Source organism: Elephas maximus, chromosome 21 (assembly GCF_024166365.1).
Source record: "Elephas maximus indicus isolate mEleMax1 chromosome 21, mEleMax1 primary haplotype, whole genome shotgun sequence".
NCBI classification, from domain to species: Eukaryota; Metazoa; Chordata; class Mammalia; order Proboscidea; family Elephantidae; genus Elephas; species Elephas maximus.
The window spans coordinates 47541308-47557659 of NC_064839.1; the positions used below are offsets into that span (position 1 = coordinate 47541308).

General features: G+C 48.5%; 1 protein-coding gene across 2 annotated transcripts in view; it reads left to right on the top strand.

Annotated features, from left to right (window-relative positions):
- Positions 1-16352, top strand: part of CMIP (c-Maf inducing protein) — a 250600-nt gene that overhangs the window by 195460 nt on the left and 38788 nt on the right. For both annotated transcript variants that reach the window (XM_049864728.1, XM_049864729.1), the window contains 3 exons: positions 5719-5760; positions 11773-11835; positions 13878-13958. In XM_049864728.1, coding sequence (XP_049720685.1) covers positions 5719-5760; positions 11773-11835; positions 13878-13958 — 186 coding nt within the window. The remainder of the gene's footprint in view (positions 1-5718; positions 5761-11772; positions 11836-13877; positions 13959-16352) is intronic.

Genomic DNA, 16352 nt, shown 5'->3' on the forward strand with positions numbered 1-16352 from the left:
TCTAGGTATTCGAACCAAACGAAACCCTACCCTCATGTGGCTTATGTTCTAGCAGGGGAGACCAACAGTAAACAAGGAGTCTTAACTGTTGTGTCAGTTACAGTGTTCCTTAGCAGGTGAGGGGTGCTGTGGAAACACCTCTCCCTGCTTGCTCTTTTCCTGGAGCTATTCTGAGTGCTTTGCAAATATTAATACTTAGCTTGTTTATTTGCCTGCCTGGCCCCCTGGGGGACACTGGAGGTGGCAACTCCTGATTTGAACTTTATCCATGGTCACCAGAGTAATTGCTCTGCCCCCTCCACTGAGCCTGGCCCCCTGTCCCTGGCACCCATAGTATCTTCGAGAGCTCCTACACTCCCGTCTGAGCCTCCACATGCATTCCCTGCTGTGTAGAACACTCTGCTCTCTCTGCAGGCCCAGGCTGGCTTCTACCCACAGACCAGGGAAGTGGCCAGGCCTTTCAGGTCTGCTGAATGGAGAGGCCCCTTCACCCTGGGAGGAGGTGGGGCAGTAGGTAGAAAGTAGGCAACAGGGATGGTCATGGAAATAGTGGGGCCCTCTGCCCCATTATTTCCGTACAACAACCCTCTGTTGTATACTCAGGTGAGAGGCCAGCCCGTTCAGCAGAAGAGTAAAAATTCAGGCACTGAAAGGAATCAAGGCCTGGAATTCCACGGTCAAGAGGGTCACATGCCCAGCCTCAAGTTCAGGCTTCCCACCCTGGGCAGGAGAAAGGGTGAGGTTGGTAGGCCATGAGGCTGGCTTCTCATCTGGACAAGGGGAGGGCAGCTCACCTTTTTAGTATGCACCTGTTGTGTGTCATGACGGCAGGTCCCAGGTACCATGCACACAGCATTTCATCTAATACTCTTTCTCCCTGAGAGATGGGCCATGCTGTGTCCATTTCACAGAGGAGAAAGGTGAGGCCCACAGACACTGAGTGACTCCCCAACTCACATGGCATTTTCATTGTCAGGCCGCATTGGCCACCCTGTCAACTCCACCACTAAGCTTGACCACCACCACACCATTGCCAAATGAGGCACATCACCAGGACAGTGGTGAGCAGGGCAGACACCACACTGTCACCAACCTGTGGCAGGATTCCTTCCCATCTCAACTACATCCCATGGGACCACATGCCCATGGCCTTGGCCTCCAAGTCAGCTGGCCCTCAAGCGCTAGGGTGGAGGGATAAAGGCATTTAAGGAAAAAAAGAAGCTCACATTTGCCGTGTACCTAGTTTGTGACAGGCCAGGAGTCAGTATCATTCGTCCTATTGCTCTGATGAGAGCTGACAGCTCCTAAGGGACAGAGCTGGGTATAGCTCAGGCCAACTGACTCAGTGTTCCCTTGGCTAAGGCTCAGTCCTTCTCTAAGTGACACTGACATTGTTCCAAGCACATAAAATGTGGCCATCACTTTGTTAGGCATTGGAAGAGACCTTTTAAATTTCCACAAATTATTAAAACCAGGGCATTGAACGCCGTTCGAAAGGGTTCAGTAATTGACAACGAAAATGAGCAGTATACCCATCGCATAGCAACCATATCTATTGCCTGTGGGGTATTGACCTGAGCAGGAAACAAACAGTGGTGGCCCACTCAAAGATGGCAGCCAACTGTGCCACTTTGTGTGTTGCTCCCCACAGTTCTGTCAAAAATCCAGTCTCCCAATGGGAGATTGGAATTATTGGCAGTACTGTGGAAAGCGACATACACTCAAAGCAGCACAGGTCAGCCGCCATCTTTGAACAGGGCACCACTGTTTGTTTCCTATTCTGGACAAAATCTGATGGGCAGCAGATTTGGTTGCTATGCAGTGTGTATGGTGCCCTTATTTACATCAGCAAATACAGAACTGTTCTGAACCAGTTCAAAGCTCTGATTAAAACTTACGGAGGATGGATAAACAAAATGTGGTATATCATACAATAGAATATTACTCAACCATGAAGAGAAGTAAGTCTTGATACGGGGTATGACATGAATGAACCTTGAAAATATCAAGTTGAGTGAAATAAGTCAGTCACAAAAGGACAAGTATTTTATGATCTCACTCATATGAAATAGGTAGACTAGGCAAATATGTAGAAATAGAAAATAGTGTAGTGATTACCAGGGGCAGGGGGAGTGGTTACTGAGTTACTGCTTAATAGGTATAGAGTTTCTGTTTGGGGTGATGAGAAAGTTTTGGAAATAAATAGTGGGTGATGGGTGCAAAACAAAAACAATTACAGAGAAGTAAATTGAGGCCTGAGAGGTTAAGTCTTTTAGCTGAGGTCACTCAGACAAGTGGTGGGCCAGGACCCTCCCAGGTCTGTGCCATTGCTAAGCCCATGCTCATCAAGGTGACATCAGTTCGAGTTGGTAGAAACCATTTAGCAAGTGGGGAGACAGAACTACATCAGACAGTGGTTGAGAGTGCGTATTGCGGTTCTGCCCTCACTAAACGGCCCCAGTTTTCCATCTATAAATTGGGGCGAGTAGTAGCACCCGTTTCACAGAATTGAGGATTGAGGGATATAATACATGTGAAATGCTTAGCAGTCTGCCTGATCTACAGTGAGCATTTCTTCAGTGGTCAGAATGTTTCCCACTATGGGAGATGGCTGTGACCTGGTCCCTTCAGCACCCCTAGCCACACATTTAGAGGGGAGGTTGTTAGTCCGGGGGAACACAAATGAAGCCCCTACCTTCTTGCCCTTTTTTGGTTTAGAGTATATGGCACTAGATTCCTTCTCTGTTCTCTTTACTCAAGTTGTTTCTGAGGCCTCCTGGGGAGAGGCACTAGGCATCACCAAACCCCCAGAGGGTGGAAGATTCCAGAGGGAGGGAGCATCATGGAGGGGTTTGTCAAGGCAGCAAAACAGTTCTGAGAAGGAACTGCCCCCCCCACAGGTGGAGCAGAGCCTGCGTCCCCAGCCTGTGTCCCCGACCTTCGTCCCCCGCCTGCGTCCCCAGCCTCTGTGCCCAGCCTGAGTCCCCAGCCTCCGAGGCTTTGTTGAGTTGGGTGTGTAGAGTGGCCACTTAGCTTGTATTTAAGTGTTTCCTCTAATGCACTGGCTATTAGCGAGCAATCTCCACCCGGGCTGAAAATGGCCTTGGTGGAGAGAGAAAAGGTTCCCTGCAGAACAACACAGGCTGCAGCAGGTGACCAGGACAGAGGAAGCAGTATACATGGTCGATAAAGGCTCATCCTGGAAAGGCACAGGGGTGGGGGTGAGGGGTGGGCTCATCCTCTTGGCACAGCCTGAAATATGGAGATGTCCCTTGGATGGGCTGGGCACTATGCTCAATGGTTAGAAATGTGGGCTTAGGAATTGAGACAAGTTGGCTGTCAGGTTGAGTCCCGACTCCTGGCGACCCCACATGTGTTAGAGTGGAACTGTGCCCCATAGGGTTTTCAATGGCTGGTATTTTAGAAGTAGATCACCAGGCTTTTTTTCTGAGGCTCCTCTGAGTAGACTCAAACCCTCAGCCTTTCAGATAGCAGACAAGCATATTAACCCTTTACATCACTCAGGGACCCAAGGAATCAAGATAGGTGGGTTTGAGCCCTTACCCCACCACCTATTAGCAGTGCTCCCGGACAAGAGACTGTACCTCTGTGAGTCTCAGGTAGCTCGTCAGTCACCAGGGAGAGTGAGAGCACCTGCACAACAGTGAGAAATAGGTGGGTGGCGTACAGTGCACCTTACGCTGTGCTGAGGCATAGTGCACTCCTGATCAAAGAATACACCAAATCCAGCTTCCGTCTACCAGGGCTAAAAATGACGGATATTTAATAACCTGCTGTAAATAGGCTGCTCAAACTCCACTAACGTCCACCAAGGTGAAAATGGTGGTAGAAGCCAAAAAACATCCTTCCTTGTGTTCTTGGAGCATGTGCCTCTAGGGCGTGCCTAAGCCAATCAGGGGTCAGGGTACCTCCGTGGGAACCTGTGGCCACAGGGCGCCCCTGACAGGACTCTTGGAGTTCAAGCACTGACCCTGGTCAGTGGCCTCTGTTCATCCCTCAGACAGTCTGCTTATTGGGCAAAAGGAGATCTCACTAATGCACCTGCCCCTTAGCTGGTGTAAACGTCTTAGATGCTGCTACAGTTCTGTCTCTTTAGATGGTGGGAGCCGTGGGGTTCTTTCTGGAACACCAGGAACAATTGATGTTGCCAGCGCGCTGTTCAAGTGAGGAGGCACTTGAGGAGCTGCCAGCGTGGCTCTGCTAGGAAACAGGAGCTTATACCCAGGAAAGCCTATGCCCACCCAAACACACAGACAAACACAACAGAACACATACCATGTCCAGCCACAGAAAGGAGGGAACACTGATACATGCTGCTCCTGGACATTCCTTTAAAACACTGTGCTAAGTGAGAGAAGCCAACAAAAAAAGGCTGCATAGTGTATGATTCCATTTATCTGAAACTCCCAGAATAGGAAAATCCAGAGACAGAAAGTAGATTGGGGGTTTTCAGGGCTGGGGGGATGGAGTGTGGCCACTCACTGGTTGAGGAGTGGTGGGGATGATGTGGAACTAAATAGAGGTGGTGGTTGCATCATTATAAATGTACTAAATGCCGTGGGATTGTTCATTTTAAAATGGTTAATTTTATGTTATATGATTTTCACCTCAATAAATTTTTTTTTTTTTTTAAGAGGAGAATACAACACTAAACTAGCAAAAAAGAAAACAGTGGCTGTTTTTTAGTTTTCCCATAACACCTTGTTCATTGTGTACTCCTTGTTCGTGTACTCACAAGCTGGTGGTAACAGGCACTAGATATTAAAGAAAATTTCAGTTCAGGGGGAAGGGGACTAAAAATTAAGCACGTATAACCCACATGCTAGAATTTGAATTTAGCCAAAACATCGTGGGCAAATTGATGGAACACCAGTGTTCCCTGGGAACCTTGTTTGAGAACCACTAAAATAACATACATGCCACCCCTAAAAGAGTGTATGGCACAGAGCTGAGACTCAGAAAAGGTCTGTTTCATTACATGTTTATTACGAACCTGCCTTCTGGTTTCCCAGCAGTTTCACTATAACAAGGGCCAAGCACGGTTCCAGGTACTGTCCACGTATCTTCTCACTGCAGCCGAAAGAGGTGTAGTTATCATGATTCTGATTTACAGAAAGAGAAACTGAGTCTCCAAGGAGAATGGACTTCCCCAAAATAGCATGACTTGCAAGCAGTGAAACAGGGACTGGGAACTCCATTCTGCCTGTCTAGAAGCTGTACTCTTCCCACTTGCTGACCCTGCCTTTGCCGATGTTCTGATCTGTTTAATTAAGAAAAAGTAACACCTAGACTCTGTGAGAGAAGCAATGGTTTTACAGTGGTAGAATTCTCCCCTTCCATGCAGGAGACCTGGGTTCAGTTTCCAGCCAGTGCACCTCAAGCACGGCCACCACCCATCCGTCACTGGAGGCTTGGGTATTGCTGTGATGCTGAACAGGTTTCAGTAGAGCTTCCAGACTAAGACAGACTAGGAAGAAAGGCCTGCTGATCCATTTCCGAAAATCAGCAATTGAAAACCCTGTGGATCTCAATGATCTGATCCTGTTACGCATGGGATCTCCATGAATCGGCATGAACAACAACAAAGACTCTGTCCGAGAGCCTGGAAAACTGTGTGACCTTTGAGCTACAGATGCTCCATTTTCTTAATACTGTTTTTTGTTTGTTTCCCTCCTGCTTTCCGTGTTCAACCTTTAGAACACGAACTTGACTACCCAAGAGCACGAAAACATCATTGTGGTAAGTTTCTCGCCATCTGTCTCCCTCTGCCCCCTCCTGGGCCTACCCTCCTTTTCCACTTCAGTTAATTCTAGAAGCTCCAGCATAAACCATGAGCATGGAGACCTTGCTTGGGTCTTGTCTTTTCCATCAGCAGGCATGTCTCCCTCCTGCCTTTGCCCATTTCAGAGCCCCATTGATTGGGGGAGGTGGTAATTATCAGTCTTTGAGGTTTATAGCAAATGTGTCTTAACCGCCTCCTCCTTCCTGAGTCTGCCGCAGGGAGTTGAAGGCAGGAGATGGCAAAGACCATGTAATTTATTCAGAAGTATAACCATTTTAGCTGAAAGGTAAATGTTCTCTTTCTTGCCCCAGGACATGTCTCTTAATTAATCCACAAATAGAACCTGGATTTAATTCCCTCTGATGTGTAAAGTGAGACAATATTTTCCAGGACTTGATTATGATGTAAGCATCTTTGGGATAAAATATCTTCCTGGGTAATTTTAAGCCGTGAATGTAACCCTCACTGGGGAGAAGAAAGAAATGAAGTTGCACCTCCTGGGTGCCAAGCCCTGTGCTGTAAATTTGAATCCCAAGATGACTAAGGCAGTTCCTGCCCCCAAGGAGCTTACTGTCTATTATAGGAAGACCAAGGTGATCACAGTGAAAATAGAGGCATCTAATCTAAAGGGTGCAGTGATGAACTCACCTGGGAGAGGAGCCAGAAGGCTTCCCAGAAGCAGTGATGTCTTAGCTGGGTTTTGAAGGATCAGTAGGAGTTTGCTATGTGACAAAATGTGGTAAAGGCATTCCGGACAGAGGAAGTACAATACGCAAGGGCACAAGAAAGTGGGTAGCCGGGAGATAGACTAGAAATGCAAGTGAGAGGCAGGGTGTACAGAGCCTTGTGTGCCCAGACAAGGACCTAGAACCAACATTCACCTGCTGAGCATGCCCCCTCAGCTACAGCCCAGGAAACAAGGGCAGTGCCCACCACCCTGTCCCTAAGCTTCCCTTGAGCTGAATTAGGGCACTGGGCCTTGGAAACCTAGCTTGGAGAACCATATCCTTCCCCTACTGGGTTCTGTGGGCACAAATGTTGGTGAGCTGTGGGCAGGAGCTGCTGTGGAGCTCCAGCCCCTGTGCCTGGCACATAGTAGGTTCTCAGTGGGTGTTCACTAAACGTATAAAGATTTTTTTTTTTCCTTTGTACGCCAGAGCAGAGTACGAAGTCAGCCTGAGCACTGCATGCCACCCTCTACCACCTTTTTCTGTGTAACAGTAATTAGCAAATTCACATAACAAGCATTTCTTGAGTTCCTAGCATGAGTACGTGCCAGGCGCTTGTCTCTATTGCAGGGATGTAGAGCCGGACAAGATAATGGGCCCTGCCTTTGAGGAGTTCCGTGTTGCAAGAACCTGGCAGATCAACAAACGATAGCATAAGATTTGTTGAGGGTGTTAGGGGAACTTAGAGGGGATGCACTTAACCTTCTCTGTCAGGAAGGAAGATGACGGAGGGCTTCCAGGAGTAGGTGACAGAACTGAGTCTGAAAAGATGGCTAGGAGTGTGCCAGGTAAACGCATCATGCAGGGCATGGCCGTCCAGGCAGGGGTCCAGCAGGGCGACTGGCCAGTAGAGGACCAGGAGGGCCTGTAAATGCCGGGAAGGAGCTGGCATCTTCATTTTCCCCCTGGCATCACCTGTGAACCCCACTCTGTGCCCAGGCCCTGGGAGGAGGGCAAGATCTTTGGATTTAGGACGAGCCTGGGAAAGAAATTTTGATCTGAGAACTCCAGGCTGCATTTCCCTGGCTAATTTGGCCATGCTGACCCCTTAATTGGGACAGGCTGAGCGTCGTCCCCACTCCCCTCCTTCAGCAGCTGTGCCTGAGAACAGGGAGGAAGTTGGTCTCACTCTCACCCCACTATCTCAGAGCCTCTCTCTCGGTGTTCTGTTATTGTTGCTGTTCTTGGTATTATGAAATCTTCTGTAGCCAGCATTCATTCCAACAATTGCATGGTTTTATTTGACCTATTGGCGACTAGTCTTTGCCCAGCAGTGCTTGGGGTTTTTCCCATACTTCCCTGTAACTCTGGTTGGCTTTATTCATTGCAGCAGCCAGGTGACCGTGCAGTGGGTGATTGCCGGTTGGCGACAGCTGGCAGGTAACTAACTGCCTGGACCTGGAGTCTTCACCACTCCTGCTGGCTGTATGGGGAGGTCAGCTTTATGGCTCAGCCTCAGATTCTGATCCCATCTTATACAGGCTGTGGCTTGGGCGAGTGATAAAGGGACTTTTCATTTTATTTAATTTTTTTAGAAATATTTTTAATTTTGCAAGTATTTCATGCGATTATTTTCAAAACGATTTCACCCCCACCCCAGAGCCCTCTTCAGAGGCAGCTGCTGTTTTCAGGTGGTGACAAACCTGCAGACACAGACAGATAGGGTTGTGTTTTATTTATGTATTTATTTTACATTAATGACGTGCCGCTGGGTATATTGTTCTGCGTTTCTTTTTTCTCTGTTTTAGGTTTTCCAAGTCTTTTCATGTACATCTTCCCCCCAGGTTTCCTCATCCTTGAGACTGTTAGCCTCTGGGGTTGGAGAATTGTTTGTTGTGGGTGCTGTCTGGTACATTGCAGGATTTTGAGCGGAATTACTGACCTCCACCCACTAGGTGTCAGTAGCATCCTCATCACCAAACTGTGACAAAAACGTCTCTACACTTTGCTGAATGTCCCTTGTGGAGCAGAATCACTCCTGGTTGAGAATCACTGGTCCATCGTATTCTCGTAATGGCTCGAGAATATTGTTATTTAACCTGATGGCCATCTAGGTTATTTCCAGTTAACTTTTTTTTTTTTTTAATGCTTTAAACCTCAGTCTTCTCATCTCTAAAATGGGAATAACAACAGTGCTTTTCTTATGGGGCTGCTGTGAAGTTAAACGAGCTACTGCGTGGGACCAGGCTCATAGAAAGGTTCCACAAAAATATTTCCTCTTATTAATTATATGTTTAGAAATTATCATTCCTCTGTGACTGGGGCAGGCCTTATCACCTCCCTGACCCTCTGTCTCTTCACCTGTACGAATGGAAATAACTAACATCTGACTTCCCATAGTTGTCATGAGGATCGAATGAGATAATAGCCATGACAGCACCAAGCGCATGCTTGACATTTGGTGTGGGCACTTAATTTGTGTCCACTCCTTTATTTTTTGACTCGTTCTGTGGAAGAGGGGCCCAGGTGGGCAGGGGACCACACCCTGTGCAGGATTCTGCTTAGCTGGTCCCTGAGCTCAGTCTAGTTAGTGGAGCTGACCACCTGGGCAGTGGTTCACAGGCAGGGAGGGTGCTGCAGCCTGACCTCTTCCTGTGTTTACCGTGCCAACCATCCAGGTTGCCTGGCAGCTGAGAAGAGGGTGGCTGGCACAGTGGGAGAGCTCAGCATTGGGCTGCTTTACTGGAAAGGGAAGCAGAGGATCCCCACACCCCAGCTTCCAGAAATGAGCTTGCCAAGCTAGAACCTGGGGCCTGGCTCACTTCTGGTTGTTTTGTTTTGTTGCCCTGTTGCTACTTAAATGTAATTGTTACCCCGGACTGGGCAGTTGTTTCCTGGTCGTGTGGAGAGACAGTGCCATGAAAAAGCATGTCCAATAACTCAGGCTTTGAGTCACACAGAAGTGGGTTCAAATCCTGGCCCCGGCACTTTCTAATGAGATCACCTTGGGCAACATACTTAATCTCTCTGACCCTCAGTTTACCCATCTGAGAAAAGGGGGCAGTACTAATGCCCATCTCCCAGCATGTTGTGAAGGTTAAGTAAAATACTACAATTAGGACAGAGCGTGGCTCAGAGTGCCGATTAATGGCGATGGTCTTGCAGATGTTGTTAGTGTTGTATTATTAGTAACAGTATAATTACTGGCCCATGTAGGGGCTTGTAAGAGGACAGCCAGCTTGTTCCTTGCAGTCTGCTAGAAGCCCCGCCGTACCACTAGGCCCACCAATCCCGTCTGCACTGTCCATGAGAACTTCCTGCAATGATGGACAGGCTGTATATCTGCACCATCTAGCATGTTAGCCACCAGCCTCATGTGGTTATCGAGCCCTTGAAATGTGCTTAGTGAGACGGAGAGTCTTGAGTTTTTTTGGTTTATTTCATTTAAAAGTATTTCTTTCACTTAGATTAAAGTTTAGCCACATGTGGCCAGTGGCTCCTGTGTTAGATGGCGTAGCCCTAGACAAATAAGGCTCTAGCCTCATCTGCAGCGTCTGGCTGTCCACGTGGCTGCCAGTGCTGGGGAGCAGGTGCCACAATGTAGATAACTTCGCTTTTCACAGAGGTGCGCTCAGCCCCATAATCGGCAGCTGGGTCGACTTTCTGGTCGCCTCTTATTTGGCGTCTAGTTTCACTTCCTTTACCCAGAGCAAGTGGAAGGGCTTATTAGAGATCCCTACCCATATTCAGGAAACCCTGGTGGCGTAGTAAAGTGCTATGGCTGCTAACCAAAAAGTTCAGCAGTTCAAATCCACCAGGCGCTCCTTGGAAACTCTATGGGGCAGTTCTACTCTGTCCTGTAGGGTTGCTGTGAGTCAGAATCAACTTGACAGCAGCTGGTTAGGTTTGATCTTTTTTTACCCATATTCAGGAGGAGCCCTGGTGGTGCAGTGGTTAAGCACTCAGCTATTGGCAGTTCAGATCTAGCTGGCGACTCCACAGGAGAAAGACCTGATGATCTGCTCCGGTAAAGATTACAGCCAAGAAAACCCTGCAGGGCAGTTGTGCTCTGTCACACGGGGTCACTATGAGTCAAAAATCGACTCCCTGGCACCTAATGACAACCCATATTCAAGGGCAGCTCAAAGGAGCCCCTCTGATACCAAGAGGCAGGGTCCGAGCCGTGAGATCAGGTGATGGAGGCCTGTGTCCTCAGAGAGGTTTCCTGGGGACTCCAGTGAAATCCTCACCCCTCCCTCTGACTAGCAACATACAAGACAACCCCTCTGTGATGTTGTCAAATGCTTAACGCACCCTGGGCCAGTGAGTTTCTCCCAGGGCCCCAGCCCCTTGTTGTGACAGTGACAATGTCACAATGGGTTTGTCCCAAGCCTGAGACTCCAAAGCTTCTAGAGTGTTCTCTCATCAAAACCTCCCAATAGCCCTGCGAATGAGCAGCTCAGGTTTCCCCCATTTTAAGGCTAATGCCCAGAGAGGTTGAGTCACTCACCCAAGGTCACATAGCACGGAAGTCTCGATGCCAGGGCTGGGTTCTAGGTATCTTGTTTCCTGATCATGTGCCCCATGTGGCTAACAGAAGAGAAGAGGACTTCATGTAGGTATTAACTGTCCAGCAGCTAACCTTTATTGAGGGCTGGCTTTATCTTAGGCTCTGTGAGAGGCATTTTATAGCAGGGACTCTCAGTTGGTGTGATTTTGCCCTCTAGGGGGCGTTTAGTAATGTCTGCAGACATTTTTGCTTGTCCAATCTTTGGGGGTCAGGGGACTCTACTACTACTGGCCACCGGTGGATCAAATCCAGAAACACTGCTGAACAGCCTACAATGCACAGGACAGCCCCCTCACAATGAAGAATGATGGGGCCCCAAATGTCCATAGTGCTGAGACTGAGACACTGTGACTTATATGTGCTGTGTCATCCCCTTTATAGATGGGAGCTGAGTGTAAAAGATTGATAATATGCTTTAACGGTCGTGCTGCTTAGTCAGGGTTGTTGATCTGTGGGGGACACCGGTAGGCGTCAGTGGATCACAAAGCCCCTAACATAATGTGTATCACTCTAGGTATATATTGCAGAGTTAACTGAGAGTTTTTACTGGCTTCTCAAAGGGATCCATGACTGCAAAAAAGTTTAGGGGCCTTGGCCTAGAAGTTAGAAAATGCCTTCCTCTGCCTGAAGAGTGACAGTGACACTGTGCTGGCATCTAAGCTAGGCAGCCCTCTTAGGTAGACACCTCCCCTCTGAGAGGCTCCCACTGACATTTGTTTGATAACTTTCAGGCCATCGCTCCTTTGCTGGAAAACAACCATCCACCACCAGACCTCTGTGAATTCTTCTGCAAGGTATGGCATTTCTGAAGGGGTCAAGTTTGCTCAAGTTGCAAGGCCAGAGACACGGTCGAAGGTAGACCAGGTGCCCCATTCTTAGGGCCCGAAGTCCTCTCTGCCAGATAGTGAGATGTCAGGCCCAGGGTCCCAGCCAGTGGGACTTGAGGAGTGGCCAGCTTTCCTGTGGAATAGCTACTGGCCATCCTGGGGACAGTTTGCAGCAGATCTGCTGGGTGCTGACGTCAGAGCTGGTTATTATTAGCCAAGGCTTCTGGAGCTGGCCATAGTGGGGGGTGGGTGTGGGGAAGCAGGCAGGGAGTGCCAGGTGAGCTTGCAGGGAGCAGCAGCCAGCATCCCATGGGATCCACACAGTACACGCTAGGCACAGTACACAGTACATACCCAGGCATGGTACATGGCACACACCAGGCACATCAAGGATCTAGCACCCCTCATTTCCAAGGACACACCTCACAGCCTAGGGCCACAGTAGCACGTGTGCCTAGTTCTTTACTGTGTGATTTTTTTTGTAATAAGCTGGTGTCTTTGGAAAGACAGATGGCCTCTAGTCTTCCCTCTGCCAGTGCTCTTGTGATCCTACTCCTCCTGTTGGCTCATATTACTCATCCTGGTCCCTCCCTAGCTCCTAAGGGCACATAAGCAAGGGACCCCTGCCTTCTTCCACAGTCACAAACTGCCCTCTGGGGAGGTGTAGACCATCTACATCGGTGAGACAGGCATATGGGGTGGCAATGGCATAACCAAACCTGGTTAAAAAACTGTTTAAGGTGGTTGGAAGGTGGTCGGGGGGGCAGGGGTGATCCTTCTCACTCTCAGCCTCCCCACTCCCTCCCCATTCAGGCTGCCCCTGAGGGTTCCTGGTAGCCCAGTATGAAAAACAGTGACGTGGAGGAAACCATCCTTTTTAGTGTTCCCCGATAGAAACCCCCGCTGAAGTTAAAATGGAGGGAGGGGGCCCAGCCACCTTCCAGCTGTTTTTCCCTCTACGGAGGGTCGGAGGCTGCAGCCTGTGAGCCACACCCACTAGACAGCCTGCCCAGAGGAGAATTTGAGGGGAGCAAGGCCACCACATTGTGCCCACGCTCGGCCAGCTGGCTGGATGCATGGGGTGGCCTTTCCCGCCAGACCCAAAGGCCAGCAGCCCCAAGATCTGAGGAAAGTTTATTTATCTCAGATTTCCCAGGAGAGCCCTGATTTTTTATATCCCAGGCCCACTGTCCTCATCCAGTGGTTGGAAATGCAATTCCTCAAGGGCCAGCGGGTTATAAATGTGTTGGACAACGGGAAGTGGGGGCAGGGCCTTGTTTGTTCCAGTTTTTTAAAAAGCACCAGGTGGCAAAATAAAATACATCTGAGAGCTGGATTTGGCTGGCAGACTGCCAGATTATCAAAGCAAACAATAGAAAAGTCATAGAAATTTCAAGATTGTAGTATTCCGACCCTAAAAAAAAAAACAAAACCAGTTGCCATTAAGTCAACTCCAACTCATGGTGACCCCATGCGTGTCAGAGTAGGACTGTGCTCCACAGGGTTTTCAACAGCTGATTTTTCCAAAGTAGATATCCGGGCTTTCTGCCGAGGCACCCCTGGGTAGACGGGAACCTCCAGCCTTTTGGTTAGCAGCGAGCATGTTAATCATTTGTACCACCCAAGCACTTCATCCAAACCCTAAACCCCTGGTATTCTCGTGCCCACTTTCCAAGAGAGATGTCTCTGTCAGATCATGCGCTGGGAGTCTTCATTCTGCAAAAGTCCTGTTATGCTAAATAAGGATCCTGTCAGTACAGACTCCTGTCTGGACCATCAAAAGCAATCCCAAAGTTTAAGATCAAGACAAAAAGCAAGCAAAAAATCCCATCCCTGTCCACTGCTCTTAGGAAAAGTTCTGCAACAGCGTGTAGCAAGGGGACCCAGCCACCCACTGTGGGGTCACCGTTCCCAAACCCATACACTGTGGTCAGGGTGGTTGCAAGCCCAAGTGGCTGTGGCCGGGCGCTGCCACGCCCCACGCTGACCATGTTCTCCTCTCTCCCCAGCACTGCAGAGAGCGGCCCCGGTCCATGGTAGTCATTGAAGTGTTCACCCCCGTGGTCCAGAGAATCCTCAAGCATAACATGGTGAGTTTCCCTAGCACCCACCTCCAGCCTCCAACCAGGGAGGCAGTGCAGGTGGGCCTGAGGCTCCAGGGCTCCCACCCAGGGACTCCTACACTCATGACAGACATCATTAATCAATTTCAGCACTCTTTCTGCAGAGTCCAGAGATGGCTTGAGGATCTTTCTCAACATGGCATTCCAGGCAGCCAACTGAACCGTGTTGATATAATAATGAACTCTTTTTACCATTCTCTGCCCGAAATGATCATAAGCCATAATTAAATTGTTCCCTTGCTTCTGAGATCCTGCTTGATTTGGGATACGTAGATTCATTTTATTTTCTGAAAATGGTGAAGGGACACCCTGTGCAGTTTCTCCTCCAGGAGTAACAATGGAACTCCTCAGTAGGCAGGATTTCTGCCTTAATTCGTGCTTTAATAGTATCAGAGAAGGACCTCTTTGGCTTTGGTAGGCTGGGAGGGGAGCTCTCTGCTTTTGAACTTTAAAATCACTTGTGGGTGTGGTGTCCGTCTGGGCCTAACCCTTTAGAGTCCAGAGCACAGGTTCTGGGGTTTCTTCAGCAGACGACCTTTTGCCCATCACAACGCGGTATTGTAAAACCCACACCCCCAGGCACACTTAGCTGTAAACATTTTTTAATATTTCCTTGTAGTCAAACTGTTTAATGATGGTCCTTTGGGGCATCTGACTTCGAAGGGAAAAAAGTCAGAATTCAGATAACCTCCCACAACTTACCCATATAATGTCCCCCTTATATTTGATTAGTTTTATGGGCCAGGAGTGTTGGCCAGGTAAGAATTTTCTGGGTAAGGCAAATCCAGAATTTATAGTATCTGCTGTGGCCAGGGAGAGACCAGGGACCCTCGGGCATGAATATGTGCTTCACTTTTAAAGCACATCCTTAAGTGTTCTGGGCTTCCATCTGTGGGTGCCATAAAGCTTCTTGATTCTACTCTGCTCCTGGCGTCTGCTAATTACAAGCTGTGAGCTAGTCGGGACAGAGCTGCAGACAGGGCCAAGGAGGATTAGCTCCTCCAGCGAGGAAGAGACGTGTGTTCAGTGGTGATTACAGCCTGTACCGGGTGCGGGGAGACATGATCTCATGTAACCCTAACAACGCAGGCGGTGGGCAGGGCAGACGGTTGGGGTTCGCCCACTGAACGCTTCTCCTTAATGCTTAGGAATCAGCTGGGGTGGTGGGGGTGGGGGGACTGAGTCACTGGTTAGTGAGTGTGCCTAGCCTGCTGCCAGCCATCTGCCTGTCAGAGTAGTGGGAATTGTGCCTCCTCAACACCTACCTGTAAGCAGTACCCCTGAGTAAGGACACACTTGAAACTTTGGGAAGTGGGGCAGTTGTACGATCCATGCAACAGTGATCTTGAATTCAGGCTTTCCTATTTTCCTGCAAATGTATCATATGCCCATTTCACAAATGAGCAAACTGAAACTTAGGTTAAGAGTCTTAAAGAGTGTTCCTCTTTGGACCAAAATAAAAGACACAGATAGAAGCAGCCCTTTACTGTGTGCCCTTGGAATTCAGTCCTAACGAATCACTGAACTGCACTCCCAAGAATGACTGCGTATCCCTGTGTCTACATGCCACTCACTGGAGTGTTCTTGTGGAAGTGGAGGCAAGAAGAAGTGACTGTGGTCCCTAGTGGACCACTGGATGATCTGCCCTCTTATGTTCCAGGAGAAGTAATTTGACTTCTAAGGAAGGAAAACGTTCTAGCCCTAATGTTAAAAGGCTGCCAGTCCCTTCCAAGGAAGTGACCATGACCACCCACAATAACAAAGAAAATATTGACGTTGTCAAGGATTTCATTTTACTTGGATTCACAATTGATGCCCATAGAAGCAGCAGTCAAGAAATCAAAAGACACATTGCACTGGGCAAACCTGCTGCAAAAGACTTCTTTAAAGTGTTAAAAAGCAAAGATGTCACCTTGAGAACTAAGGTATACCTGATCCAAGTCATGGTATTTTCAATCACCTCGTGTGTGCAAAAGCTGGACAATGAATAAAGAAGACTGGAGAATTCATGCCTTTGACTTACGGTATTGGTGAAGAATATTGAATATACCGTGAACTGCAGAAAAACAAACAAGTCAGTCTTGGAAGAAGTACAGCCAGAATGCTCCTTAGAAATGAGGATGGTGAGACTTCATCTCACATACTTTTGACATGTTATCAGGAGGGACCAGTCCCTGGAGAAGGACATCATTCTTGGTAAAGTAGAGGGTCAGCAAAAGAGAGGAAGACCCTCAACAAGGTGAAATGGCACAGTAGGTGCAACAATGGGCTCAAGCACAGTGATGATTGTGAGAATAGTGCAGGACCAGGCAGTGTTTCATTCTGTTGTACGTACGGTTGCTAGGAGTTGGAACCAACTTG